The following is a 26,071-nucleotide window of genomic DNA, read 5'->3' on the forward strand; positions in this document are numbered from 1 at the left end:
TGTGGCCATCCAGTGTCGCTTCCTTCTGCCTCTGTCAGCTGCCCTTCCCTTCCGTCCCATATGTGTATTCTGTCTGGGCTTTATCAGTGTCCTCAGTGAGGGACTGTGTCCCTGTCCCATCCTGCCTAGAACCAGACCCCCCGGTAACCTGTAAGATTAGTTATAGACTCCCCCACGGCAGGAAGGAGAATTGTTACTGCGATTCACTTTTGGTAAATGCATTGCCCTTGTGCCTGACAGTTGTGCCAGGACGTCAGCTGTATTTTGAACCAAAAAGCTTGTTCTCTGCCATTTCAGCGAAATACTTTTTCCCCACAGATGAGGTATCTGCTCTTCTCCAGAGTGCCGCCATGTCTGCCGCTGAGAGTATTTGTCAGTTTGTCCTCAGAAGACTGACCATGCGTGAGCTTCAGACTGTGAGTGTCCCCAGGAGCCTGTCCTTCCAGGCTCTACTTGGGTTTTTTTCTAGCAGTCCCTGTATTAAACTGAAAGAAAAATTAGTGTGATAATTTCTCTAGAAGCAGGTTTAGGAAGTGAGAGAAACACAGTCTGTGGGGTCGTCTGGTTCCTATTCCATGTGTGTTACTGTGACCGGGGCAAGTTACATAGTTCTTCTGAGCCTCAGTTTCCTCATCTTCAAAGTAACACATCTGTCTGCTTCCCAGGGCATAGAACGTTTCAGAGGACAGGACAGGTTGGCAGCACTGTGCACATACATTGCCTGTGTGGAGGTCCTGCCTTCATTTCTGCTTGGGCTTTGCACTGTCTGTGGTCTTTTCTTTCTTGTGTTCTCAGCCTGACCTTTCCTCCAGGATTCTTTCATAAGCGTGTCAGCAAAGTTAGAGCCACACACACATACAAAAGTGTTCTCAGTTCCACAGCTCCCTCTGGCCCCATTTCCACCCTTTTGTGAGTTGGCCCGACTGGGATCTGCCTTTATCGCCCACGTGATACAGAGAGGGCTCTTGCTGAGTTTGTTGGTGGCTCTTTCTCACAGCCCTAATGGCTATGTCCCAGACTGTGTGTACTGACTCTGACCCCATAGTCCTGAGCCACTGCCTCTTCTTAGCTCCTATGACCTCATCTCCTTGAATGTCCTCTTCCTCTGGCTTTAGTTCCTTTTCTTCATGCAGCATCTGTTCCCTGCTGTCGGCCTTTCTGCCTTTGGAGTTTGGCATTGTCCTTTTTCTGCCTCCCTCTCCTCTCCTCAAGGTCTCTCCCTGTTCTCCTGGCATCAGTTATACTCTGTTCCCGCCCTCCACCTTCTGCCTCAACCTCTGAGCTAAAACCTTCAGCCCAAACCCCTGGCTGTCTGATTGGAGACTCCCGTTGTTACTCCTGCAGTGTCCCCAGGTCCTTTCCTGAAGGCAACAGCATTGTCTTAAGCCCAGAACTTAAGTCCAGAGCTCCTTGGCTCCTCTGTCCTCTTTCCCTGTGTTCAGTTTGTCACCCCCTGCTATAACTGTTTCCTTCTGTTTGTACATCATTTCTGCCCAGTGAAGTGCCAGGTGGGTGCTCAGAAAAATAGATTTAGATGAACGCGTTAGTTTCTGTATGCCTTAGGCCTCTACAGTACAGTACCAATCTGCTGGTATCCTGGTAGTAATTAAGGTCACTGCTAAGTGCTAGTCCCTTTGTCACTTCTGTCACTTAGTTCTTTCAAAGGCCCTGTGTTGGGTAGGTATCACTATCTCCACTCTGTAGGTGAGAGGTCAAGTAACTTGCCCTGGGTCACAGAACCAGTGAATGGCATAGCCAGCTAGAACCTAGTTCTACAGTACCTGACTTTACTAGTCAGAAGGATGTGGGTTTGTTCTGTGCCTCCCACCTAGTAGCTCTGAGGTGTCTGGCAAGTCGTTCAATTTCTCCAAAACTTTTTTTTTTTAACTTTGAAAGCAGGACATTTATCTTCCTTGTGAGGATTGATAGTTGTAAAACCAAGTGGCAGTTACTGTAATTATTATTGGTGCCATTTATGTAGGAATTGATGAAACAGCTTCTGCCTTATGGGCCTTCATGATGGGTATGGGGGGGATAGAAACTTGATGTGAAATGTGCCAGAACTGGGCTGAATGAGAACACAGGAGTATGAAAAGCATGTCCACAGGCCTGTGGAGAGCTCGTGCTTGGGGGAGTGACTCTCTCTCCTCTGAGTCTTGTTAGCACTTCAAACAAACTGGCTGTTTCCTGCCTGAGCTCTCACAGGTGCGTGAGGTACATCAGGAAATTAATGGACCTTGCTTCTCCCTTTCATGCTTTGATGTCTGTCTTAGGTTGCAGATCTGGATCGTTGCCATTTATACCTCACGCTGTTAACTGAGCTCACAAACCTCCATCTGAAGGTGGGGTGGAAAAGGGGCAACTCCATCTGCAGAGTTCTTCCTCCTTTGAAAAATGCATCTATGCGGCATCTTCAAGAGATGGAAAGTGGACAGGTAATCCTCGTAGCTCCCAGGCTCATGGTGATGTTGAAGAAGGCATCAGGGAAAACAGATTCAGTTGTTACATGCACAGTATCTTGAAATCGCAGAAAGTAGTGCTGAAATTTAACTTTTAAAATTGTGCCTACAGGTAGTAATGCTGTGGTTAGGATTGTGATCCCTGTCATACTGTTAAACATCAGAAGTACGACTTCAGATTTAAAAAATTTTTTTTTCTTTTTTGAGACAGAGTTTTGCTATGCAGTTCAGGCTGGCTTTGAACTCACTTCGTAGCTCAGAGTGGCCTCAAACTTGCAGCGATCCTCCTGCCTCAGCCTCCAAAATGCTGGGATTACAAGTGTGCACCACAGACTTAAAAATATTTAGGTGCAGACAGAGGACTTTTACTAGGTCTTCTGCCCATACATGTCCAGTATAGGACCCTTACATCGCCTGATATCAGAGCCCTCCAGCCTCAGCCTCCTGCCCGAGTTTCCACCCTCATCTGCTGTCCTTTGTCCTCCTTTCCCCAGTGCCTTACCCTGCAGGCCACCATAGATAGGTTTTCTGTCACAGCACCTGTGTGTGGCTTTTTGTTCCCTGTGGCCCATCGGAAATCACTTTTCTCTAGAGGTCTTCTTGGATTAGGGGCTCATTGTTCATTTTCCTGTTGCTGTTTATGCCTCCACTGTGATGTTTATTTCCTTCTTTCAGGAGTAATTTTTGTGTATATGTCTCCACCCAGTGACAACACCTGACAGTATTTCTTAAACATCACACAGAAAGTTCTAGCAGTGAAGAGAGCAGGCTTTAGAGACTTCTGGGCTTGGACCGTGGCTTTATCCTTGCCTACTGTGTGACCAAGGGAAAATTACACAAGCTCCTTGCCTCCCTGTAGTACAGCTATAGGATGTAGATTATAGGGTTGATGTGAAAAAAATTATGGCAAGCCCACACATGGTGAATCTGAACAGTCCTTGGCATGTAGGAAATCCTCAGTAAACACTAGCTATTTTCACTTTGTACTTGCTATGTATTAATGCAGTTGAACTGATCATAGCCTTAATGCATCTGAGCCACTGATAAAAACAAAGAACTGACTTGATTGCTTTAATAATTTAATGTGTAAAGAAAGTAGTTTTCTCTATAGCTGTCCAAAAGGAAATGGTATGGAAGACTAACATTTCAGGGTGTTTGCAACTCAGAAGCAGAAAGGGGAAGTCCTAATTTTATAATTAGTATCATTGTAATCATAAGCGTCCTAGTCTGTTAGTCTATTAGTGGTGTAGAAGAACGTGGTTTGTCTCAAGTGTAGAATAAATTCACAGATGTTCTACAATCATTCTTAAAAGTTGGCTTTTTTTTATACTTCACTGAACCATCATTGGCTCAAAGTAACACTAACATAGGCAGAGTTGGTTTGTAAAATTGGTCTGTAGAGATCTGTAGATTTGGGGTGGGAAGAGCCTGCGCTGGGAGGTAGAAGGTCCCTTCAGTAGAGTGGTGGCTGCTGGCAGCATGGGCGAGAGCCACTGTAGTGCCTGCTGTGCTCCTGGCTGCTTCTTTTTTTTGTTTTTGGCACCGGGAATCAAACTCATGACCTCAGGCTTCCAAGGCAAGCACTTATGCTACTCAGCTATATCCCCAGGCCACTCCTGGCTTCTTAACATTTGAACCCAGGCTGTTACTGGCCACACAGTGTTCCCACAGTAGCGTGCCAAGTGCCTTACATGAAGCAGCCCACTATGTAATATGTAATCCTGTAAGTAGATTCTGCGACTGGCCCCATTTTGCAGATGAGAGGAAAACAAAGGTGTAGTGTGGCTGCACTCCTGGTGGTGGTAGTGTGGGTCAGTGTTCAGGCCTAGCTCGGAGGGGCCCAGTTCCAGCTCTTTCCTGCTGTGCCTGGCTCACAAGAAGGAATTATGTGTAACTTGGAGCCTTTTTTTTTTTTTTTTGGTAACGTTCACTGTCCAGTAAAATTAGACTCCACCCTGGGAGTGTTGCATATGAGCAGGCAAAGCTTGGGACATGATTACGCACACATAGCTGGTCAGTCATGCACGAGCTTTAGTGTTCCTCTACCAGCAGAGATCAGGTTATCTTTTTAATCTGAGATGCTGAGTTCTTATTGCCATTTTAAATCTACTCATTGCCCATCTGTAGAGACATGGAAAAACTGAACTACATGTGTTGTATTTCCTTTTCTTTCCCCTGATGGCCAAAGGAAAAAGCATATGTTTTTCCTGAGGTGTCTTTCCTGATGGGAACTTTGCTTATGTGAAATAAAACAATGCTCTGTGTCCCTACAGGAGCCGACTCTTGGTGATCAGATCCAGAGGGTAGTCAGTATGGCCACTTTGGCCACAGTATATGAGGCCGGTGCCCTGCAGCCTGCGTCAGAGCTGGATTCCCTCGATGCTGAGCCCATGGACAGGTTTCTATCTGCTTTTCCATTTAATCAGACGCTAGAGAAGCCCCGTGCCAAGGAGCAGGGCCACTGTGCTCACCCCATGGAGAGCAGCAGGTAGGCAAGAGGTGTCTTTTTTGCTGAGGGCTGGAAATCCAGTTTGGTTGTCATTGGGATAACTGGAGATTGCCCAGCAATGCTGATGGCACTGTGAAGTTTGGGAGATGAGGCTACATTTAGGACCAAAATGTATAATCATGTTGTTCATCTCTTCTGTTGAAATCTGACTTGACTACATGTAGTTTTCAAGAATAATTGAGGATTGGGAAAATAACTACTTTTAGGATAGTTGAAAATTGAGGTTTATAGAGTTTCTTATGTTTTGTCAGATAATTTGATAGTGACCATTTATACCTGTTGCCTTAGTCAGTCTTTCGTTCCTGCAACAGAACACTTGAAGCTAGGTAATTCACAAAGAAAAGTCTGGAGACTGGAAAGGTCAAGAGCATTATGCCAGTATCTTCTTGAATTCATGCTACTTCACCACATGGCAGAAAAATCGAAAGAGCAAATAGGTGTATGGGGATGTGAGAATGTGACGGGCAGCCTTGCTAAGTAACAGGTCACTCTTGGTCACTAAGAGTGACCAGTTCCTTGAGAGTGAGAACTCACTACCGTAGGAGAAGCATGAATCTGTTCCTGACAGCTGTGACCCGTACTAGATACCCTGGCTTCCCAGGCCCCTCCAGCACTGTACCAAGGAGTGAAGCCAAGCAAGGGGCAGAGCTGCCATGTAGTTTTTTAGGGGATAAACTGAATTTAAACCACAGCCTCTGGTTCCCCTTTATGAGAATAGAGACAAGTTGAGGGGGTGGTGTAGTAACTTTATTTTTTGCTTCAGTTTCTTTGAAGAGTCATCCTCCCAAGGATGGGGGAGAGTGGTTGCACAGTACATCCATGATCAGTGGGTCTGTCTCTCCTTCCTGTTGGAAAAATACCACTCCCTGGTTCCGGCCGCACATGGCACCGTTCCAGAGCCCTTGCTGCCCGCCATCCAGATGCCAGCTCAGACTCTGCGATCTGCACTGGACGCCCTTTCCATCCTCCCTTCTGAGCAGGTCCTGCCCGTGTTCCGTTGCATGAAGGTGCTGGTCCCCAAGGTGAGATGCCATGCAACATGAATTGAGGACCAAGAGAGGAATGGCAAACTGGAATGAAGTGACTAGGTGTATCTTTCCTTTTCTCCTGCCAGCTCCTGACATCCGCTGAATCACTCTGTATAGAGTCTTTTGACATGGCCTGGAACATTATATCTTCTTTAAGCAACACTCAGCTAACATTCTGGCCTAATTTAAAGGCTTTTGTTCAGTTTGTTTTTGATAACAAAGTTCTCACCATTGCTGCCAAAATCAAGAGCCAGGCGTATTTCAAAATAAAAGAGGTAACTTATTTTTCTTTTCAGTTTGTATGACCTGTGGCATGGGGGAAGAAGAGACTTAAATTCATAAGCAGATATTAGATTTGCAAAAATCTAAGCCAACACCTTCTTGAGCCTAAGGGGTCATGAGTAGGAATGAAAAGAGAAGGCACAGATTAAGAGCCAGTGACGCACATCTGTCTCACTAACATTTTATTTGTTCATACAATGTTTAAAATTTTGAATGTTAGTTGGCAACTGGAGAATTGGGAAATTTGACTGGGTGTGGTGGTAATCCCATATCCTTGTAAACCCAGCTACTTGGGAGGCTGAAGCAGGAGGATTGCAAGTTTAAGGCCAATCTGGGCAATGTAGTGAGACCCTATCTCAAAATAAAAAGGACTGAGAGTGCAGCTCAGAGATACAGTGCTTGCCTAACATATGTGAGGCTCCAGGTTCAATCTCAGCACTTAAAAAATATCCGGAAATCTAGATGAAAATCTGTATTTTCCCACCCTAGAGAGATTGGTAATGGGGCCATACTGACCTTCCTGTAGGCCCACGGGTCCTGGCAGCATGGGGGTGGCATATGCTGCCCTTTGTTTTCTCCATAGTTGGTCTGGGTTCTCCCAGAAACTGAAAGCAGGTGTTTCGTGCCCTTTGTCTCTGCACCTGTGCTGGGGTTTCTTATGTGGAGAAACAGTCCTCCGAGTGTAATCCTTACTAGATTGTTCTGGGAGTGGGGCAGAGCCCAGTGCCGGACGCTGGCCTAGCACATGCAAGGCCCTGGCTTCCACCCGCAGCACCTCAAAAGAAAAAAATCTTTAGGCTATTGCGGTATAGTCAGCCCTCGATATCTGTAGATTTTGAATCTTCAGATTCTACCAACTATAGGTCAAAAGTATTTGAAAAAAGAATTCCCTGTGTACTGAACATGTACAGACTTTTTTTGATCATTATGCCCTGAACAATATAGTGCAGTGACATTGTATAATGACTATTTACATGAAATTGACATTGTATTAGGCATTATGAGTCATCGAGGGATGATTTAGAGTATACAGAAGTGCATAGGTCATATGCACACTGTGCTGCTTCATATAAGGGACTTACTTGCACTTCTGCATGCAGATGTCAGTCTCCGAAGGGCATCCAGGAAGCACCTCCCCACACCCCCACACTCCCATAGATGCTAAGGGACTGCTGTTTTTGGATTTGCAGCCACACATACAGTAGGAAACGTAAGCTGAGGGAATTCCACCAGGCCTGGGAATCCAGTCGTGCCTCCTGTCCCCAGGGAAGTTGAAGGTCAGGTCCTCTGATTATCTCATGGTCTGTGCCTCTCTGGTTCTTTTCTGCCCCACAGTAGAACCAGGTCCCCACTTGGAGACGTAGTCTGTGTTGCCTCAGCCAGCGGGGACTGTATGGAATGTAAAGAAATTCATGTGAGGTGTTTTTACCCTTTTCTTCTACTACCTTAGGCAGTTCTCTAGAAAAGTTGTGGGTGAATATCACTATTGGTAACATTTTATTACTGAGGTGAAAAAGTACCGTTCTGTGATTACTGAGCATCTTGCAAAATTATCGTAATGAATTTTAAATTTTTTAAAGACTATTCATGATTTTGTTGAAACTGCCATTTGAAGTCGTTGAAGTACATTTTTAGCAACATTAATTTTTTAAAAGTAAATTGTTCAAAGGATAAAATGGCCATTGTATTTCATTCCAGATTATGTATAAGATAATCGAAATGTCTGCCATAAAAACTGGAGTCTTCAATACACTGATTAGTTACTGCTGCCAGTCTTGGATAGTGTCTGACTCCAAGGGATCTTTATCCAGTGCCAAAAATTACAGTGAACTTGTCCTGGAGGCTTGTATATTTGGAACCGTGTTTAGGCGCGATCAGAGGTAAAAACACCATTATTTCATGTTGTCGTAACTTACATTAAATACCTATCTGGGTAGAATTATGTCCTTGCTTTGAGGCTTCAAACAGAAGACTGTAAAGTGTGAATGACTTGAGCACTTTCATTTTTTTTTCCTCATCTAATCCTGTTCTTCTCAAATTTTTTATGGAAAGACTTATTCAGGACATACAAACCTTCATAGAAAATCTTGGACAGGAATGTGCAGCAAATGTCATTATGGAAAAGTAAGTGTGATGGGTTTATTTTATCTTGACAAACATGAAATTTTCCACATTTAACATTGTACAACAAATATTCTGTTTTTGTCCAGTTTAATATTTACAAGTGACAAATACTGTAATCTATTTTAAGATATTGACCAAGCCCTCAGAAGTGTATTAGAAATCATATCCCCCTGGGCTGGGATGTAGCTCGGTGGTTAAGCACGTTCCTAGCATGTGCAAGGCCCTAGGTTCCATCCCCAGCACCTTAACCACCACCACCCCCCCTGCTCCACCAAAAATAATTGTATTCCTTGCTAATATTTTTTTTTCACATCTTTTAGTATTTATTGAAGTTCAGTGAATGTTGGTAAATGTATTGCGAAGCCTTGTATAAATAAGGAAGTGTCTTTGCAGAGCATAAACTCATACCCTCCTCTGTGGGGAGGTGCTCTTCAACACACATGCCTTATGCTTCAGTTCTTTCTTGGGATGGGACTTACAAATCAAATTCACCATTAATGAGTCAGTAGGCTATGCACAAAAATAGAATCACTCTGAAAAGGGGTCCTATTTTTTTTCCAAATTTAAACCTCTTACTGAAGCATAGTTGACAGATAAGAAGCTGTATGTATACAACTTGAGGAGTTTGGGGAGAGACTGTAAGGGTTTGATTTCTAGAATAAGACTACTCTTATTCTAACCTTTCTACTAATTTTTCGGAGCTTGTGAGATATCTTTTTCAAGTTTTACTTTTTTCACTTAGCGTTCAAAACTATATTTTTATGAACATGATTAAAAGTGTATCATTCTCTCTGATTCGAGTTGAGAATAATAAGTAATTTCAATCAGTGGTCATAGAAGTTTTACTATTCTGAGTGCTATGTCTTAAATTGTCTGCCAATCTTTATTAAATACATACACTATTTTTATTGTTGCTGTTAAGTTTTTTTTCTTATCTGGTTTAGTGTAGCAATAAAAGAAATTTTCTAGTGATTGGTTGTGAAATACTTTCATTTCTACTAGACAGATGCTTTGTTGTTAAAGTGATCTTTATTCACATCACAGAAGTTGAAATTTGGAAATAATCGATCATTTTTCTTAATTTATCTTTCCACATTTGGCTGCTGGAAATGCTGGGATATTCAGGGCACACAGTGCTTCCAGATTTGCCCCCCTATTTAGAGGAAGTGCATTTGAGTATGTAATAAAGACGGTGTTGGGTAGTTTCCCTGAGTGAGCAGGTAGCTGCTTTGTCCTCTTCAGGACAAAGCACACCAGTAGTGTGTATGTTGTTTTTCCAGAAATGTGGATGCATTTGTGCTCACTTATACTTTCTGAACTCACTGTCCTTTTAATATGGTCAATTGTTATCTTCTGTATTCTAAATTTTAAAATATTGACATTATATTAGCTTTCCCACTGCTGAGACACAGTATCATACACCCACAATTTAAAGGAGGAGAGGTTTAATTGGCTCATGTATTAAGGGAATCCAGTCTATGGTCAGCTGGCTACAAGGCAGAAATGTGATAGCTCAAGGGAACAGTGCCTGAGAGGAAAGAACCAGACATAGACCCTAAGGTCACACCACCATGATCCACCCATACAACCCAAGGAGTGTGCTCCACCAGTCCCCTGGGCAGATCCCAAACCAACTAAGCTGACATGATCACGCTTAACCGCCACAGTCATTAAGTATGGGCCTACATAATCTTTGCTTGTTGGTGGGCAGGTGTGGTATTTGTTACAGTATTTTTGAAATTAGTTTCTATGTATTTTTCCATTTTCAAAATATATGAAGGTATAAAATAAATTCATTTTATGTTTTTTAGTACTAAAAGAGAAGACTATTACGTGAGAATCTGTGCTGTCAAATTCTTGTGTTTATTAGATGGCTCAAACGCATCCCACAAGTTGTTTGCAGAAGATATTGCAGTGAAGCTATTGGATAAAGTAAATATGTTTTATTTTACTTTAAATTGTCTTTAATTTTAATGGGTCAAAGTCCAGCATTTGTTCGTCATGCTGCTAGAATATGTATTTCTAAATATTTTTTAGGAAAACATGAAGTCTGTATTCTCTATTTTTAATCATGTGTTAATTAGTAACTGTCCAACTTGGCTTCCTTGTGCCCTCTGACCCTCAGCCCGTGTATGCCTAAACCTTGTGTTTACAGTGCTGCATGCATACAAACAGCATAAATAGGTCAGCATTTGGGAAGCTCCATAGGGTGAAAAGCTGATTGCTATGACTTCAGAGTCCATGAAAAGTCACCTCAGGATTTGCTTCTGATGTAGCATGTTGTATCTATATCTGGTTTATGATGATTACCTGAGATTGATGAAACTTTCTTTCCAAAAGAAAACATGCATGCATATGACATTCAGAATTGAATTCAGGACCTTCACAGTGAGCTACACCCAGCCTTTTTAAAAATTCTGAAACAAAATAAAGTCTCACTAAGTCACTATGTTCATCAGGCTGGGCTTGAACTTGCGGTTTTCCTGCCTCAGCCGCTCAGGGTTCTGAAATTACAGGTATGCACCAACATGCCTGTCACGAAAGTGTTTTATTGGTGCCTTCCCAGTGAGTAGAAATTAAAGTCGGGGAACAGGGTATTCCATCAGAGGGATTCAAAATTCACATGGCAGTGTTCAGTTGGCTGTTGATTTAAGGGTCAGGGGGGGCCTCTTTACAATGTAACATTTGGGTGATGCATTGTCAGGAGGTAGAAGAACACCAGGCAGAATGGTGTGCAGAGCCAAGTGAGGAAAGTACTGTGTGCAGGAAAGGAGCTGTTGGTGCCTTTCCTGTCTCCTGCCATTGATTGCTGACAAAGGTGTTTGGGGAAGAAGTACTGGAATGGGAGCCTAAGCATAAAGGAGTGAGAAGAAAAGGGGGTTGAGCAAGTGGAGACGGTGCATGTGGCACTCTTAGGAGTTTGCTCTGAGAATGAAGTAGGTGGGGCGGCCCCTGGCAGGACAAGAGGTAAGGAAGATATGCAGTAACTAGCGCCTGTGAGTGTGTTGAAGGAACCTGCCCAGTAGGCAGGGAAGATTATAGTTACAGGGAGACCAGCATCACACACAGGCGGTGTCCCCTAGCAGTCACCTCACATCCACTGGGATGGCTGCAGAGAACAACTGTGAGAACAGCAAGTGTTGGTGGGGAGAGACATCTTGGGACCCTCCTTTGTTGCTGGTGTGTTATAAAATGGTGCTGCCACTTTGGAAAACAGATGTGGGAAAAAAGAAATGACAGTATGGTGCAACAATTCTGAGAGTCTTCTCTGGGCCAGCAGTGCCAGTATCTCTCAGGAGCCTGTTAGGATTGCAGATCTCTAGTCCTGGCCCCCACCTGAGGAATCTGAATCTGGGGATTGCGGTCCCCTTTTACATACCTGTACTAGGACTCTAAAGCCCAGTGGAGCCCTGAATTTCAGGCCCCGAGGTGGCTCAGAAGCAGGAAATTTCTCCATGGCTTTGAGATGGGTGAAGATAGGATTGTGCTCTTGAAGAGAGGGTGGGGATTTTTCTACCAGTGCATCTTGGATTGGGAGACTCAGAAAAGTAGGATAGAGTTGACAGACTAACAGAGAAAGTAAAGATTTTTCTAGATATTGAGTCCAGTGAGTGGAACAAGGACAGGAGGGAAGGATTTGAGCTGACAGGGAATCTTAGCACTTCATTGTGAGGACTGGGGCTGTAACTCCTAAAGCCCAAGGCCAGGCTTCCTGAGAGGTTTGTTGAGGAGCAGGTGCTGCTTTTGAATGTGGGAGGATCCACCCTCATGGTGTCATATTGTTACAGTGAGCCTGAGCAACATAGGAAATCTGAAAGTGCCTGCTTTAGAAGATAGCTTCCTCAAATACAATACAAACAATGATAGAGAAAGTTGTGAGAGTCTAGTCATTGTCAGGTATCTTAAATAAGCATTTGTTTGGGATCTCATGGTGTTTTATACACTCTCAGATGTGTAGGTTGGGCTTACAGGAGGAGAGTCAGAGGGGAAAATGGTCCCCATCGACAGAAATGGCTTTGGAGATGATAGATGACTTTTCCACCTTGAAGCCATTTGAAAGTACAAATACTTAGCACCAAGAATTATGATGACAGAAGTCAGATTTGAGGGCTTGGGTTGTGGCTCAGTGGTAAGGCCCTAGTTTCTGTCCTCAGCGCTGCAAAACAACCTCATGGCTGGGTGAGTTTAGGCTGCACAGACCATTAAAGTCTGTAGAGCACTGTGGTAATGTGGAGAGGCTTCGTGCTGCCATCTTGTGTCTAGAGACATCATTACACTGGCATTTCCTGTGATGGCTGCATTTGTAGCAAAATTACTCCAAATGGGAACAGGAGAGAGGGGCATAACATGAGAAGTGCCTATATTGGTACATTGTAATATCTGGTAACTCTCCCAGTTACCTGTGATCTGTATCTCCCAGTTTTATGGTTTCTTTTCTAATTTTACAAGAAGAAATTTAGAAGCAACAAAATTCAATAATTTGAAAGGGGATTTTTAAGTGTAATTCCTTATCTTATGCTACTACGTGCTTTTGGAGAAACGAAAGACCACCATACCCATTTTTAGCCTTTTAACTTTGAAATGGCTGATTTTGTTCCTGCCCCTCCAGGATGAGTTGGTTTTCAAGACCAGAACTCGCTACTACGAGAATTCTCTCCAGCACCGCGTGAAGAACCGGATATGGCAGACTCTGCTCATACTTTTTCCCAGCTTTGACCAGGTGTGACATTTATTACACTTCTACCCTTAGAAGCCTTAATGTTTCCATATGAGTAAACTGCTTTATAAAAACTGTCATGCGCTTTTTTAAAATTCAAAAGGTAATGGTGCTTAAAATGTATACCTCAGTGTATAAAAAGGCAGTTATTGAGAATATTTCAGTAGAATGCTAAGGAAGTTAGGTGTTGTAGAAATAAATTGGAAGTTGGTTTACCTGGTCTTGCTTCGTGTTTTTTCTTCAGTGTTTTAATGTGACATTGTAAACAATTAAAAGATTCTATGCCATTTGATCAGAAAACATAAACCCTGAACTCCTCATTTCCCATAGCACAGTCATTGTGGAGCATTATGTTTTGGATTATCTGTTTTCCACAACCAGAAGAATTACAGTGTGGGGTAGGCTACGTCATTCCATGGTGGATTTTTTTGCCCTTGATCTCATGTGTACAGTGGCCACACACACTAGTTCAGCAAAGGGCAGCCTCTTTCTCCACGATAGAGTTCCTGTTTCCACAGTTCCCATTTCTTTCCCCTAGGAAGCAGAGAATACTAGAGTGGACTCTGTCTGACCTCCTCCCCACCTTGCTCCTGTAAAGAAAATGTTCTTCATGATGAGGAAGTAACAGTGACACATGCAATTTTAAAGACAAGTTTTGAAAGCACAAAGATTCTTTCACACTTCAAATTTCCTACATCCTTCTCACCCTCTTTCAATATGAGGGATTTTTAAAAATATATCAGCCTCTTTTTTACTATAATTTTATGAAACGTTGGGTTCTATGAGATAGAACACAGCAGAGGCAGTGTGTGTGCGTATATTTGTGTAAATGTCAGAGGACAGCTAAAAGAGCTGTTTCAAATTTAAAAAACACTATATATAATACACTTAAAATACTTTTTTAAAAAAACATTCTAGAAATGCTTTACCGGCTTACCGAGAGTGTATTTTCTTGATTCCCACAGAGCAGGCTAATACTGGAGGGTGGTCGTCAGCACTCACAGGGCCTGGAAGAAAGACTGAAACTAGCACATCTGTCGTGGAGAGCACTGCTGAATGTCTCCAATTGTTATACCTTACGGTTCCACTTAATCTTCTGAATAGTCTTTCAACGCCAGGCATAAATATTCCCCTTTATACGTGAGAACACTGCAGAGAGCTGAGGTTACCTGCCCATGAGGCACATCGCAAGGGGATGCTGGCGGTGGTCTTGAAAGTCAAGTTGAATGCCAGAGTCCATGCTCCTTGTTTTAAGGCGTAAAATGAGGTTTTTTCCTCTGTTTCACATGGTACAAGTTCTATTAAGGCAGATTTTTCTTCTTTAAAGTAAAGAAATAAACATGTTATTTGTTAATATGCTTATTTAAATAGATAATTATTCTTTGCCTGCTAGTTAGATGTGATCCATTACTCAGAGGGAAGTACACTTTTGAACAGAAGTGTAGGGGTGAAAGGATGATTCTGGAGCCCCAAGGCTTGGCCAGAGAACGGCAGTGTCACAAGGCTGGAGAGACCCTAGGGCCTGAGGAAGCGCAGCCTGCAGACTGTGACTTTGTTTTCCTTGTTGATGTTGGCTTCTGAGCTGCTCTGGTTTCAGAGGTTAAGATTTGCGTCTGAATCCTGCTACTTCATAACTATGTGGCTCTGAGAAAATTATTCAGCTTCTTTGAATCTTTTCCTCCCCCAGTAAAGGCACAGATGATGATAATGTTCCTGAGAGGATTGATGCCCAAATAAATCATACAGTACTAATTTCAGTCAACACATTTTAGGGTCTTTGCATGGAGAGTTGTGGATTTGGTAACTTACATAAAACTAAGCCTTTTAATAATTATGGGGAATTTTTAAAAGCTAAAATTAATAACAGTTTTGTGAACTTTATTTTTCTCAGAATTTCTTGAATGGAATTATTGACAAGATTTTTCATGCTGGTTTCACCAACAATCAAGCTTCCATAAAATATTTTATAGAATGGATTATTATATTAATTCTTCATAAATTCCCTCAATTTCTTCCAAAGTTCTGGGATTGCTTTTCTTATGTAAGTAAAAGAGACTTTTAATGTTTTTCTAAACTCTGATTTCGACTGTAGTTGTTTTTGGCTGTCAATTTCCCTGATGTGTTGACATTGTAAATTATGTTTGCAAGTTCTGAAGTAACTTAGGACATGGAAATATCTAGTTTACCTTGACTATATGATAGTTTTTATTTGAGGGCTGTTCTATTTCCAACAAAACAAAGGTAGAAAGGCTTTTGTTATTCAGCAGTAATCAAGTCTTCATTTGAACTTAGAATTAAGAATGATGAGGAGCTAAATGCATTCCTTAATTAAAAAAAAATTCTTTAGTAGGGAAATTTCAAGCAAGACTGAAGCAGAACAGAGGGGAACCCCATCACCACTTCTGTCCTAGTGTCACCTGTGCCCTGCCTGCACTGGCTAACGCTATTTCTTACGCCTTGAAAATAACTTGAGGAACTGATCTAAGATTGGTGATGGAGGCCATAACGCAGGCTCCCTGCCTTCCGTGTTCCATTCCCCTTCTGCACTGAGTCATGCTGATCATCTTGGCTTTTTTTTTCTTTTTCTCTGTGTATTTGTGTTGGGGAGTACTGGGGAATTGAATCTAAGACCTTCATACTCTTTTCACTCTTTATTTTGAGATGGAATTTCACTAAATTGCTGAGGCTGGGCTCAGACCTAAGAGCTAACCGCCTTAGGTTCTTAGGGTACTGGGATTGCAGGTGTGCACCACCATGCCATCTGGTCCCCCTTTCTGTTGCTATACCCCTCCCCAGCAGTGCTGTGAACAACAGTGTTTGTGATTCCCAGTGCCGACTGCCCTGGCAGGCACTGCTGTTCCACGTGTCCTGCAGGGATGGGACTTTGGTTTTCATTCCCTTGTGTGTCATCTCAGCTGTAACGGCAAGAACAGTTCTGTTGGCCGGCATGGTCCTCACGTCTTGTCCCGTGCAGGCTGGCTGGGTCTCTGCATGGTGGTTTGTGGTTCCAGGATGGAGCACTCAGGTGGGCTTGTCCCCAAGTGCAGAGTCGTCCACTGGCTTTGGCATGCTTGAAGGTCTCATTGGCCCAAAAAGTCATATGAGCAGCCCTCCCAAAGTGGGTGGGGCCTGAATATTTGGATACTGTGGCCTCTTTTTTCTTTTCTTTTTTTTTTTTCACTGTACAAGGATAGAACTCTCAGCCTGCACACTGAGCTTCATCTCCAGCTTTATCTCCATCACCCTTTTTAAAATTATTATTGATTTTTTTTTTTTTTTTTTTAATTTTGAGTCAGGGTCTTACTAAATTGCTAAGGCTGGGGCTGGAACTTATAATCTTCCTCCTTAACCTCCCACAGTGCTGTGTTTCTAGCCTTTTTAATTTTTCTGATTTCTCACTAGTCCTTTTGTACCCAGGCCACTGTGCATGCTGTGTCCACTGCTGGAAGCATGTCTTCCTCCTCTTCTGGATGGCTTTCTCTTGTTCATATGTTGTTGCTAATGGACATGCCTCCCTGAGGATTTGGATCCGCTTATTTGAGGTTCCCTATAGCTCATAAATCATACTTCCCATAGCTAGAACTTTAATCTTCTTGATTTTTGCTTTCCTCCCCACAAGGTCCTTAGTTCCTTAAAAGCAGGGACTTCCGAGTACCCATCTTGTGGTTAGATAAAGGAGCCCATCATCTCCCAGGTCCTCCTGCCTGAGGTCTCTTTCCTGGCCTGTCTGTCTGGCACCCCTCAGTTTCTTATCACTACAGTAGTAGATGACTCCAAATCACTGTCACTGAGGACGTTTCCAGAGTCCAGTTTACCACTCATTCATAGCTTTTTGTCATCGCTTTTAAAGTTTTCCATGGTATGATTCTGTTTCCCTTTGGAGCCTTAGTCCTGTCCTGCCATACTGCCATGTCACCTCTTCTGCCTCTGCCTCACACTGCCTCTGTGTCTCTTGTCCCGTCCTTTTCACCTGTCCCTTCCTTCCTGCTCCCCTGTGCCCACTGCTTCTCCACCCTATCCTGCCTGTCCCATAGCACTTGCCTCCTCTGAAGGGCATGTGCCCTGGGCTCTGCCACTTGCTGTGGGTGTCTGTAACTAAATCACTTGGTGCTTTACGACACCTCCTACGTGCTGTGTTCCTTGGCACTTGGTTCTGGGGGACCCCTCCTTCCTTGCTTCTGATCCTGTGGCCCCATACAGGGAAGAAGCTGCTTCCCTCCTCTGTGCTCCCAGAGTCTGGCATGGTGCTATGCAGTGCTGAGCTCACAGCAGCCCAGGAATTAAAATCTGCCTATCTAATTCTCTTTCAGGGTGAAGAAAAACTTAAAACAAGCATTTGTACATTTTTATCAGTTTTGTCCCATTTTGGCATCATCATTCAAAATATTCCAGACAAGGTGAGTTTGAATTGTTTATATAAAAAGTTTAAACTTGAGTTTCAAAAGATGAATTATATGTGTTTGTACCACTTTTGGTGTTGCAGTGTGGCGCAGGCTGGCCTTAAACTCAAAGCAATCCTCCCGCCTCAACCTCGTTAGTGCTGGGATTAGAGGCGTGCGCCACCACGCCCAGCATCACATTTATTACTCCTCATAGGCGTGTGCACAGAGAGTCTTGCTGACTTTGTAGGCACATTAATAGGTGACTGCCATGGATATAAATGATTTTTAATTTTATGCAAATATTAGAGATTCTTTACATAGGATTTCCCTTACTTCCTTTCTTGACTGAATGGGAGCTATTTACAAATGCTCGTGGAGACCATCTTATGGTAGGGGGACTTCAGGAAGGACTCTTCTGGGGAGAAGATTGTAAACAAGCCTGAAAGAGGTGAGCAAGGAGACCCTAGGTCAGGAGTCAGCAGGGGAAGTCACCCAGATGCAGATGGTCTTGTTGGGCCAAGGTCGGAGCCACGGCACAGAATAAAGGCAGGGGAAGGCCCCAGATAGGTTGTCCAATAGCCAAGAGGCCTTCTGTAGACACATGGTGTTGGGGACAGCAGTCCCTTCACTAGCAGTGCTCAGTTCCCTCTCTTCACATTCCGTACCTAATGTGAAAATCAGGGTGATGACACCACCCTGTAAAGTTGTGCACCCTCAAAATAGTGCATGTAAAATGGTGTGTGTGACATTTGTGGTGTGTAAGCTATGGTTTTGGGGAGCAGTTGCTCTGCTGAGATGTCACGTGTACACTGTGACATTGCGAAGGATTACAGCATGTTAGTAATTTGTTATTTACATTCCCTTTTGCCTCTCTTCTTAGTTTTCATTTTGTCCTCTTAAGAGGCTTGGTTATCATAGTTGACTTGCCCACCTGTTGGCTGCTGGAATATAACTTTACTCTTAGCATATGTCTTCAGAAATTATGTTGTTTCCTCTGCCACCCTTGGAATTTTTCGTAGATCTTCCCTCCAGCCAAGTCAATCTGTTTTCCTTTGTCTGTATTTCCTTAGTGTCCTCTAATGTGCCCTTGTTCTCCATGTCCCTCCCCTTCCTACATGTGGTCCTCACTAACCTGTTGCAGGGAGACGTGATGATCACAGCTGTTCATCACATGGGATGGCTGCTTGAGGTGTGATTGAAAATACAGTGAACATTTAAAGTAAAAAATTCAAATTTTATTAGAGTAAAAGGCACATTGCCATCAGTTCCCCTCAAAATACTCAGCCTCACTTTGAACAGAGCTCCTCATTTTTATCACTTTCTGAAGCAGTTCTGGGTGTCGTCTTTCATGCCTTTACAAGGTGTGAACAAACATAGTGACTGTGGCTGCTGAGTGCCATCCAAAGGAAAGGCAACCTCGTAAAAAACATTGTGGTGTCTTTATTCACTGGACCTGGCACTGTGCACCTTCTGGCTCTTCCCCATGGTCAAAATGACCATAAAAGGTGAATGTTTTGAATAAATTCATGACAGAGACAGCCATGACAGCACAACTGAAGTCATGAAAGAAAACTTCCAGAAAGTGGCAAGAATGATGGGATGTGTTTGAAGGGAAGGAGGATTTTGAGGGCACTAATAGCAATAGGTCTTTTACTCTAATACATTTTTAAATTTAAACATTTACTGTATTTTTCTGTTAGATCTTATACATGTAATGTTGTGGGGGGTGTGTGTGTGTCTCTGTCTGTTGGTGTCCCAGCACTGATAAACTGGTAAGACAGTGGCTTTGGAGAAATAAATGTCAGTGACTTGTTGAGTGAAGGAATGAAAGAAAGGATTATTGATATTTGTGTTTTATTCTCAGAGAAACTGTGGGTAATTAAATTGTGTTACTAACCATGCAGATTTCCTGGTAAATGGTTCTATGGATATGGCGGTTGTTGATTGGTCAGGAGAAACTAACCATGGGACTCTGGGCCAGGTGCAGGCCATTTAGCATTTCTAGATGACCTGTGGAGGGAGGCCTTTGGTGGGAATATCATGTAGCTTCTGACATTCATTTGGTGTTTTAAAGTCATGGGATTTTAAAAGTTGGAGAGTATTAATCCATTAGATCACAGGAGAAGACCACAGGCAGTATTAAGCATTTTGTTCTCCTCATCTCTGACTTTGCTGCCACTCTTCAGTGCTGTGGCCCAATGCCACCACTGAGAAAGAAGTAGCTCAGAAACTAGTGACAAGCAGGAAGACAGCATTGTGTGGTGTCTTGCTTAGGAGCACATCATGGGCCACCAAAAGTGGGGCTTCTGCCGTGCAGTTCTAACTTTTTCAGCCCAGGTTGGTAATCAGAGATAGGGCCACATTTCTAGAACACAGGCAGGAGCTGTCTCAGTGAGCATCAAAGCTCTCCCCTCAAGTCTGCCTGGGGATGGGAGCAGGGGGTGCACTGTGGCAAGGATGAACACAGGGGCCCAGAGAACCTGTTTTTATTTCTGAGAAAATTGGGGATACCAATAACTCACTGTTGGGGAGAAATAAGTGCTGCCAGCCAGCCAGCGATGTGAGCCATGCCCCACCACACAGTACAGCTCAAGTACAGTGTTCGTGTCCTCTCTCTGCAGACCCCACTTCTGAAGCAGGCCGTCCTCATCGCACTGCAGTGGTGTCTCAGCCACAACTTCAGTGTTCGGCTGTATGCTCTTGTCGCTCTGAAGAAAGTCTGGGACGTATGCAAAGCACTAGGTGTTGAAGAGTGTAATGCGTGGACCACTGTCATCGAGCGCAGTCTCAGCCAAGCAGAGAGCATGCAGGGAACAGGGTAAGGGCAACTCACAAAGCCCAGAGGACCAGGAGGGCTGGCCCCTCATCCTTGTGCACTGATGCGCTGTTACACCACACCTTGGGTTAGACTGGAGCAATCAGCTCGCTCTTCAGTACACACACTAGTGGCCTTTCCAGGAACTTTATTGCTCTTTATCCTCAATCCTTTATTTCACAAGTGACTTTTTGCATACTATACTGTTGGTGTGAATCTTAAGTGTGTAGCAGGTGTCTCCTGTCTCCTTCCTCTGCTGCTTTCAGATGCCTGTGAGGCTGCAGAATCGGACCTCAGAGACTTCAGAGTGCTCCCCTTCCTTGGCTGGCCCACTTCTAGCTCCAGGCTTCCCTTTCTTTGGAAGGCGAGCTCTTCATTCCCTACACGCTCCTTCGCCCCAATGTGCAGTGGTAGGCAGGCAGATTTTGCTGCTGCTGAAGCTAGTGTGCGTGGTCCAGTGTTCTGTAAAGCCCCTGTGACTGGACATGAACCTCTCCTTGGTCCTGCTCCTGTCATCCCTTGGCTGGACATGGAGTCCTAAATCTTTCTGTTTCTTTGTCTCCAAAGTATTGTTTTGTTTCATAGCTTTTTATTACGATCAGTTATCATCCAGGAGTGCTGGGACTTTTATAAATTTGAGACCCAGGTAACATCAGTCAACATGAAAGGTTTTTCTTGGGATGGTCAGAGAAGGACCACTAATTTATGTGCACAAACAGGAAAGGTTGGAAGCAGCATATTAGGCCAGTGAAACAGTTGGGAAACCTAATAACATTGTAGGGGGTTTTGCTATGACCATCCAGTGAGAACCTGGTACAAACAAGTTTTTTGAGTTATGAGTCTGCCTTTATCACAAACTAGTGTACAACCCTCCGTCTCCTTAATTCTCCCCTGCAACCTCTCCACTGGTACTGGGGATTAAGGCCAAGGCCTTCACACTGAGCTACATTACCAGCCTTTTTCTGAGATAGGGTCTTGCTGAGTTGTCCAGGCTGGGCTTGAACTTGCAGTCCTCTTGCCTCAGCCTCCCCAAGCACTGGAATCACAGGCATGTTAGCTTTCTTCCCTGACTCTTCACAGGTGGGTAGACGGAAGGCATTTGGATGATGGTGGGTTCCTCAAGATTAAATCAATCAATTCAGCAAACTTCAGGACTGAAAACTTCTCCCTGGGATAGCACAGGAGAAGGGAGTAGAGGAGACGGAGCGGGGCTGGGGGTTAGGTTAGTATAGATGAGGGGCAGAGTGCAAAGGTGTGCATATACTCAAGTGCACAAACACGCGTGCACACATGTGTCTGTGACTGTGTGTATGCATGTACATTTTGCCTGGGATCCCTAATTTCCCAGGAAAAACTTGGCAACTAGAATTCTTGATCTTTGTAAAAGACCTTCGGTGTGTCATTTCTTCTGAATATGCCTGTATTTATTGTTTTAGATCTTTGGTAAATGTGTGGCTGAGTTTCTTTACCTGTGTGGATTTGGACATTAGTATTTTTCAGGATCACATTTGCATTAACATGTTGTAATCCAAATTCAAGCTACGAGAGTTCCTAATCATATAAATTTTCTGGGCTGGGAATGTAACTCAGTGTTGGAGGACTTAGATAGTATGCAGGAGTCTCTGGGTTTGACAAAGTTCTATAGCAAAGAGAGTGAAATTTTGTGTCACCTTTCGTAATACATTGATCTTAAGAGTTATGCATACATATATCTAGTATTAAATCTACACAGTTCTGCATTCCCTTTGAATTGTGCAGAACCTCTTTAAGATAGCCGATTCCCATTACCAGTTATTTAATCACTTATCTATGCGTCTTGCCATACTCTTCATTCTTAGGAATGCCAAGAAGAATTGGCAACGCATCCAAGAGCATTTCTTTTTTGCAGCATTTCATCCACTGGAGGATTACTGTCTGGAGGTGAGCATTGCCTGGCACCTATAAAACCCATAGTGTATCAAAACCCTGTTGCTGCCTTTCTCCTGCAGTTGTGAGTGGTGATGATCTGGTTACTTCTTTCTGCTTGCTTGCAAACATCACCTTAACACTGTAAAGTTCTGAGTTTGACTTTGTGACTTTATGCAGATGACTTGCTTATAGTTCACTCTTCAGTGGTGAAAATTGGCTCGTCACTTTCACTTTCTATTTCTCAGGCAGTGTCTGGCTTGTAAATCCTGGAAGGGAATATTTAACTCTAAACAGAAATCAGGACAGATTTCTAAAAGGAGATGAGGGAGAACATTTGTGCAGGTGAGATTTTACTGTACTGAAGCCCACTGTTAATGAAGGAACAAAAAAACTACTCTTCTGTTAATGGCATTTTTATGTTCTGGGGAATAAAAATTGTGCGGTAAATGATTGATACACCACTCCCGGATTATAACTGAAAAACCATAAACACATTTATTATAGTTAATATAACTTAGTAAATACTAAAGTTTCCGTGAACCAAAATTTTTCCCTTTAATAATGTACTGCCTTTACATTCAAATCATTTGATCTAGGACTGTTTCCTGTAAAGATTTGTAGCTTTGGCTACTGGGCATAGCACTTTTTAATTTATAAGCTGACTGTTAAAAAAATGTTTATATGTATAGTGAGATATGCATCACGGAAAACTAATGTGTGTTTTTCTGCTGCTTCATTGCCAGTATGATTTTATTAGGGTAAAAAAATTAGAATTTTTCACATGTTCTGATACGCAGTGCTCTGTGGGTCTCAGCACCCACAGTGCTGTCTCTGCACTTTCCTGTGGGACCCTCCAGTAACTCTAACAGTCATCAGCTTCTCCCTTGCCAATTTCCAGCAGTAGTCAATCCTTGGCCCCTCTCTTTACCTCACCCCTGCCTCTTCCCATGTCTTCTGTGTATTTCCTTCTCTGTTAATGATACAAGTCAGAACTGTATGAGCAAAGTAATGAATGGGAGTTAATGGTTCTCAAGAACAAAATGTCTGGAGCTATACTGAGGACCCGTGTGATAAGCATTTAGTTGTGGACATTATGCATCTTTAAGTTTGCACAAGCAGTGGCTAGTCCAGAAGATACACGTCATTCTAAAACTTTCAAAAGCACATACTATGAACTTAACATTTCATTTTTAAATTGCCTTTGGCTTGGGCTTTCTTTTGCACCTTCTCCTGGCTGATCATCCTCTGGTTCTTGTTTCGCAGGTAAGGAGGGTTGCAGAGGTCATGACCATTCTCACAGTGTGTCGCCCGTGTTGTCACTGGGGCACCATCACATGCTGTTTTAATCTGTTACCCTTTCTTACCAGTGAGGGTCTTGAAGCCACGAAAGGCTACGTGGCTTGCCTTGTATCATACAGCGAATTACACAGTCCAGCCGGAATCCAGATCCTAAATGTATCTAAAATGGCAGTGAGAGTGAAAGATGTGGCATCAAAGAACTTGAACTTTACCCCTTATGGAGGAATGTGGTTATCAGTAAACTGCTTTTCTCCACATGTTGTCCCTTACTGGTAATGACTGATTCTAAAGCACTCCTTGTTCATATTAAGACCACGGTGGTTTATTATGTAAAGTACCACAACAGAAGATACGCTTGTTTGAAGGGATTCCCTAATTGATTCCCCTAATTTCTTAGAGAAAATAAGAAGCGTTGAGGATTGCCACACGGTGTAAATGAGAGTATGTAATTTGACCAGATATGATGGTTTGGGAGAATATATCAGTAGTAATAAATTGTGCAATTAACATGTTACATAATTCCTTTTTTGCAAGAAAAAAATACAAATTGTACAATTCTCTTTTCAGACGATATTTTACATCCTTCCACGGCTTTCAGGCGTGATCGAAGAGGAATGGGTTGCTGCTGGTAAATTTGCCAGCTTCACAGACATCCCTTGTAACACAGGATCCCAGTGGTACTTCTCCCACACTCCGCTTAGGGAGCTCAGTCCGGGGGACTGGTCTCAGCAGGACGTAGGTAAGGAGAAGCTTCAGTTTATTTTCCCTCTTGTCAACTTGTGATACTTACTGATTTCAGAACTAGAAATAGATAGAACCTTAGGGCAAACAGGCAGTTGATAACGTCACTTTTTCATTGACATGGGCTCTGTGTGACTCTCCACTCAGAAAACAGCCCATAAAAAGCGGTCTGAGTCTCCACTCAGACCATAGCTTTGGCCACAACTTTTAAGTTGGAAGTTAGCTTTGCTATGAAAACCGTATGGTTTGATCTGTTTTACACAAAGCTAATCATTTCTTTTTCTTTAACACAGTACTGTTAATATTATTTTTTTTTGGGGGGGGGGCTTTTTGTTTCTTTGGTTTTTGTTTTTTGTTGTTGTTTGTTTTTTTCTTCTGGTCCCAGGAATTGAACTCACAACCTTGTGCTTGCCCGGCAGGTGCTGTGCCACTGAGCTAAATCCCCAGCCCCTGCTTTTTTGTATATTTCTGTAAAAATATAAATTTTTAAAAGGGCCAAACTGTGAAATCTCATTTGCCAGTGCTGTCAGGAATGGGGCTCTTTCTGGGTCTGCTTGCTTGTCATTTCTCCATGCCCTGTTCCTTCAGCCCCATTGTGTGTCTTTCCTTACAGATAAAGGAGTTGAGTCTTTCCCGGGCATCCTCCAGCACCCACTTTGTCCCTGTGTTGCTTTCTCCAGCTCCTTTACAGCAAGCTGCCCAAAATGCCCAGGGCCAGGTCCTCGCCCTGCTTCCAAGGTCACAGCTAACCTCAGTGGCCATGTGGTCACAGCCTCCATTCCTATCAGTTCCTCCCTCGCCCCTGTGCCTTCCTCCAGTTCTCCTAACCTGTGGTTCCCATTCATATGGCTTCAGATGCTCAGCAGTGCCTTACACGCTCCTGTCAGCCTCCACGTGGACTCTGTTCCCTCTCCTGCCCCTCTTCTTCATTCGGGCTCTTCTTGCTCCCTTGAGTTTTCTCATTTGTCCTTCACATCAGCGGTCGCTAAACTTCTGATGCTTGGAAAACTTGTTAAAATTGCAGATTTCGCACACGCACATGTACGTGCACCCCTCGGTTTTAATTCAGTATCTCTGAGGGAGAATTGTGAAAATGTGATTTTTATCCAGCACTGTAGATGGTCCCCTAGTGCACACTGAGGTAGTGGCTTGAATTTATTGATTCAACAAAGATTGGTTGGTCATCTCCTTTGTGCTGGGCGTGAGACCAAGTCCCCACCCTCATGCAGCTTTCATTCTTACAGAGGTGGCAGCTATAAAGAAACATAATACAGTACAATGTCAAGCAGTAAAAGTGCTATGAAAAATAATAAAGCCGGGTAAGGAGAACAGAAAGACCTTTGTAAGGAGCTGACGTCAAGCAGAGACCATGATGAATTGAGTGCAAGGCAGGCAAAGTCTGAAGAAGAACTTTCCTGCAGAAAGATCAAGGCAAAAGACAGTGACAGGAGGCCCGACCTTGCTCAGGGTGGCCAGGTAGACGGGAGTGGGAAGAGGGATTACGGAGGCAGACAGACGCAGGGCGAGGAAAGCAGGGGTTGTCTGGCTGGTTAACAGGCTGACCAGGTCTTTGTTTCATTGTGGTGGTTTTAGTAGGGAAAGGTAAGCCACAGTTGGTTTCTCTGCTGAGGCTTACCCACAGGTTCCCCAGAAGGCTGTCACCAGTGCCACCATCTGCCTTTCCACAGCTCTCCTAAGCACTTTCACTGATTTCCGTGCTTGCGCCCCACTGTGGTACACTTCCAAAACCTTCTCTCTCACCCAGTCTCTTGCCTAAGCTAACTGGGCTTCTGCAGCTGGGTGTTTC

The 26,071-nt window shown here is 43.4% G+C and overlaps 1 protein-coding gene across 2 annotated transcripts in view; it reads left to right on the forward strand.

Annotated features, from left to right (window-relative positions):
- Positions 1-26,071, forward strand: part of Tarbp1 (TAR (HIV-1) RNA binding protein 1) — a gene marked incomplete in the record, with an annotated part of 60,060 nt that overhangs the window by 30,965 nt on the left and 3,024 nt on the right. For both annotated transcript variants that reach the window (XM_005404955.2, XM_013504710.1), the window contains 14 exon segments: positions 319-416; positions 2,274-2,435; positions 4,733-4,947; positions 5,732-5,990; positions 6,083-6,271; positions 7,977-8,158; positions 8,331-8,402; positions 10,214-10,334; positions 13,012-13,122; positions 15,011-15,160; positions 17,430-17,516; positions 20,123-20,319; positions 22,155-22,236; positions 24,091-24,262. In XM_005404955.2, the coding sequence (XP_005405012.2) occupies positions 319-416; positions 2,274-2,435; positions 4,733-4,947; positions 5,732-5,990; positions 6,083-6,271; positions 7,977-8,158; positions 8,331-8,402; positions 10,214-10,334; positions 13,012-13,122; positions 15,011-15,160; positions 17,430-17,516; positions 20,123-20,319; positions 22,155-22,236; positions 24,091-24,262 (2,097 nt within the window).

Source organism: Chinchilla lanigera, unplaced genomic scaffold (genome assembly GCF_000276665.1).
Source record: "Chinchilla lanigera isolate Chin_1 unplaced genomic scaffold, ChiLan1.0 scaffold00091, whole genome shotgun sequence".
NCBI lineage: Eukaryota > Metazoa > Chordata > Mammalia > Rodentia > Chinchillidae > Chinchilla > Chinchilla lanigera.